This window comes from Nematolebias whitei, chromosome 5 (assembly GCF_014905685.2).
Source record: "Nematolebias whitei isolate Nwh7 chromosome 5, NemWhi1, whole genome shotgun sequence".
Lineage (NCBI taxonomy): Eukaryota > Metazoa > Chordata > Actinopteri > Cyprinodontiformes > Rivulidae > Nematolebias > Nematolebias whitei.
Window position 1 is genome coordinate 36,728,021 of NC_056502.1, and position 2,354 is coordinate 36,730,374.

Sequence of the window (2,354 nt, forward strand, 5' to 3'; positions counted from 1 at the left end):
GTCTTATAACATGATGCTCCAACATGCTGGAAAAACTACTGTTCATCTCCAGATGTTTCTGGATGTCTGGGACAAATTGTTTTTGGAGAATGTTTTGATACCATTCCTCATTCATGGCTGTGTTCTTGGGTAAAACTTTGAGCGAGCCCACTCCCCTGGATGAGAAGGACTCCCACACATGAATGGTCTCAGGATGCTTCACTGTTGACCCTGACAAGGATATTGTTTAAAGTTGAGTACCACACCTTAACCTGCAAAAAAAAAAGGAATCTTGTTTGACTTGAGAAACTCACCTGACAATAGCTTAGCCCTCCTCCTCCTTCACTCTGGTTCAAACACTTGGTCAGAAAGCTGTGTTCCTCGACGAGACGCTGGGAGCACTCCTGCCGTGAACAATCTTCCTCATCATGTCGAAGATTGCTAAGGAAACGGCAGGTCAGGTTCTAAGCTTCGTAGGCCTCGTTTTGGCAGCAGTGACATGTGGGATACCACTTTGGAGGGTGACCTCCTACGTCGGAGCCAACATTGAGACAGGTCAGATCATCTGGGACGGACTGTGGATGAGGTGTGTGACGCAGAGCACAGGTCAGATGCAATGCTCGATGACCAACAATGTGATGAGCATGTCGCAGGACCTGCAGGCCGCGCGAGCACTGGTCATCATCTGCCTGGTCATCGGCCTCATTGGCTTCTTGATCTCATTCGTTGGAGCCAAGTGCACCAGCTGCCTGAAGACAGACTTGGGAAACGCCGTTGCTGTGGTCACAGCGGGCTTCCTTATCATCATATCTGCAATTGCAATCCTAATCCCAGTCTGTTGGTCTGCAGCCATCACCATCTCAGACTATTCCAGCTCAGCAATCCTCGACACACAGAGGAGGGAGATAGGAGCATCCATCTACATCGGCTGGGCATCTGCTGGAATTCTTCTGATTGCAGGGATCATCCTGACAACCTCGTGTCCTCCTCAAAGGAAATTTTATCCAAATTACCCTGTGGCGTCCATGTACCCTTATGCACCTGCAGCAAACGCCGGTCCCGTGTATGCTCCTCCGTCAAGCCGGCTGTACACGTCCTCAGGGTCCTACGTGCCTACCAAACCTTACGCTGCACCAACCGCATACTCACCCCGGCAGTACATCTGAGACTAAAGGGACAAACTGAGCACAGAGACTAACTTTTCCACCACGGCTTCAGGAACTCATCTTGGATATTAAATTCTACCAAAGCATGTACTGTATTTTTAAAATGCTGTATACAATCTTGTACGTTGTAAATTCTGATGTAAAGTAACTGAGTTTGGAGTTCTGCAAACTGATTTTCTTTTTGCTTCCATGATTTTGCGCTTGATTAGAAACATTTTGTCACTTTGGTTCTCTGAAAAGGGGCAACACCTTTTTATGTAGAAATCACAGTTTATGTATAGTTTATTTATGAATGAAGAGCATGTCTCATGATGTCTTAATGGTTATTATCCATGTTTTCTGAAAATAAAAGTTTCTACTGTCAAAAAAAAAAAAGGATGCTTCACTGTTGACACAGGACTCATGGTAGTGTTCACCTTTTCTTCTCTGGACAATCATTTTTCCAGATGTTCCAAACATTCAGAAGTCAGAGAAAGTAACTTCACCCCAGTCCTCTGCAGTCCAATCCCTATACTTCCTGCAGAATATCAGTCTGTTCTTGATGTTTTTCTTGGAGAGACTTTTTGGAGCCATCCTCCAAAAGCCTTCATTTGACCGTGCGTTCAGATGCACTCACGCCATCATGCCCTCTGCCATCCTGAGCACGCTCTGCACCGGTGGTGACCCAATCTTGTAGCTGCAGCCTCTTTAGGAAACGGTCCTGATGCTTACTTGACTTTCCTGGACGTCTTGAAGCCTTCCTCACTGCAGCTGAGCCTCTCCTTGAAGTTCCTGACGATTCAATAAATAGTTGATTGGGGTGCTATCTAACAAGCAGTGATGTCTGCAATCAGATCACTAGTGTTGGTACAAATCGCCATCATAAAAACTGAGACAGCAAACTTTGTGAAAACCAACATTTGTGCCATTCTCAACTTTGGGGCACGACTGGATGTTGGTACCCTTAAAATTTTATTAGGAAACTTGGAAAGTTAAAATTTAAAATATCATTTGGATGTACCGTTATAAAGAGGACTGTAAAAGTTCCCTTTATCTTAAGTTATTAAATAAAATGCTGCTGTGTAGCAATAATTTAACATATGTTCTTGGGAAATTTCAACCTAATATGCAAATGTTATTAATTTATTGTTGTTGTTGTTGTTGTTGTTGTTGTTGTTGTTGTTGTTGTTCATAGCAGCAGCAGCATCTGTTGTTGTTGTTGTTGTTCAT

The 2,354-nt window shown here is 44.1% G+C and overlaps 1 protein-coding gene across 1 annotated transcript; it reads left to right on the forward strand.

The window, feature by feature from the left end:
- The first annotated feature begins 329 nt into the window (after positions 1 to 329).
- LOC119410232 (claudin-4-like) lies at positions 330 to 1,164 on the forward strand. Its single transcript, XM_037677143.1, has one exon. It carries the CDS (start codon positions 408 to 410, stop codon positions 1,143 to 1,145), a length of 738 nt encoding a protein of 245 aa, XP_037533071.1. The 5' UTR covers positions 330 to 407; the 3' UTR covers positions 1,146 to 1,164.
- The last annotated feature ends 1,190 nt before the right edge of the window (positions 1,165 to 2,354 follow it).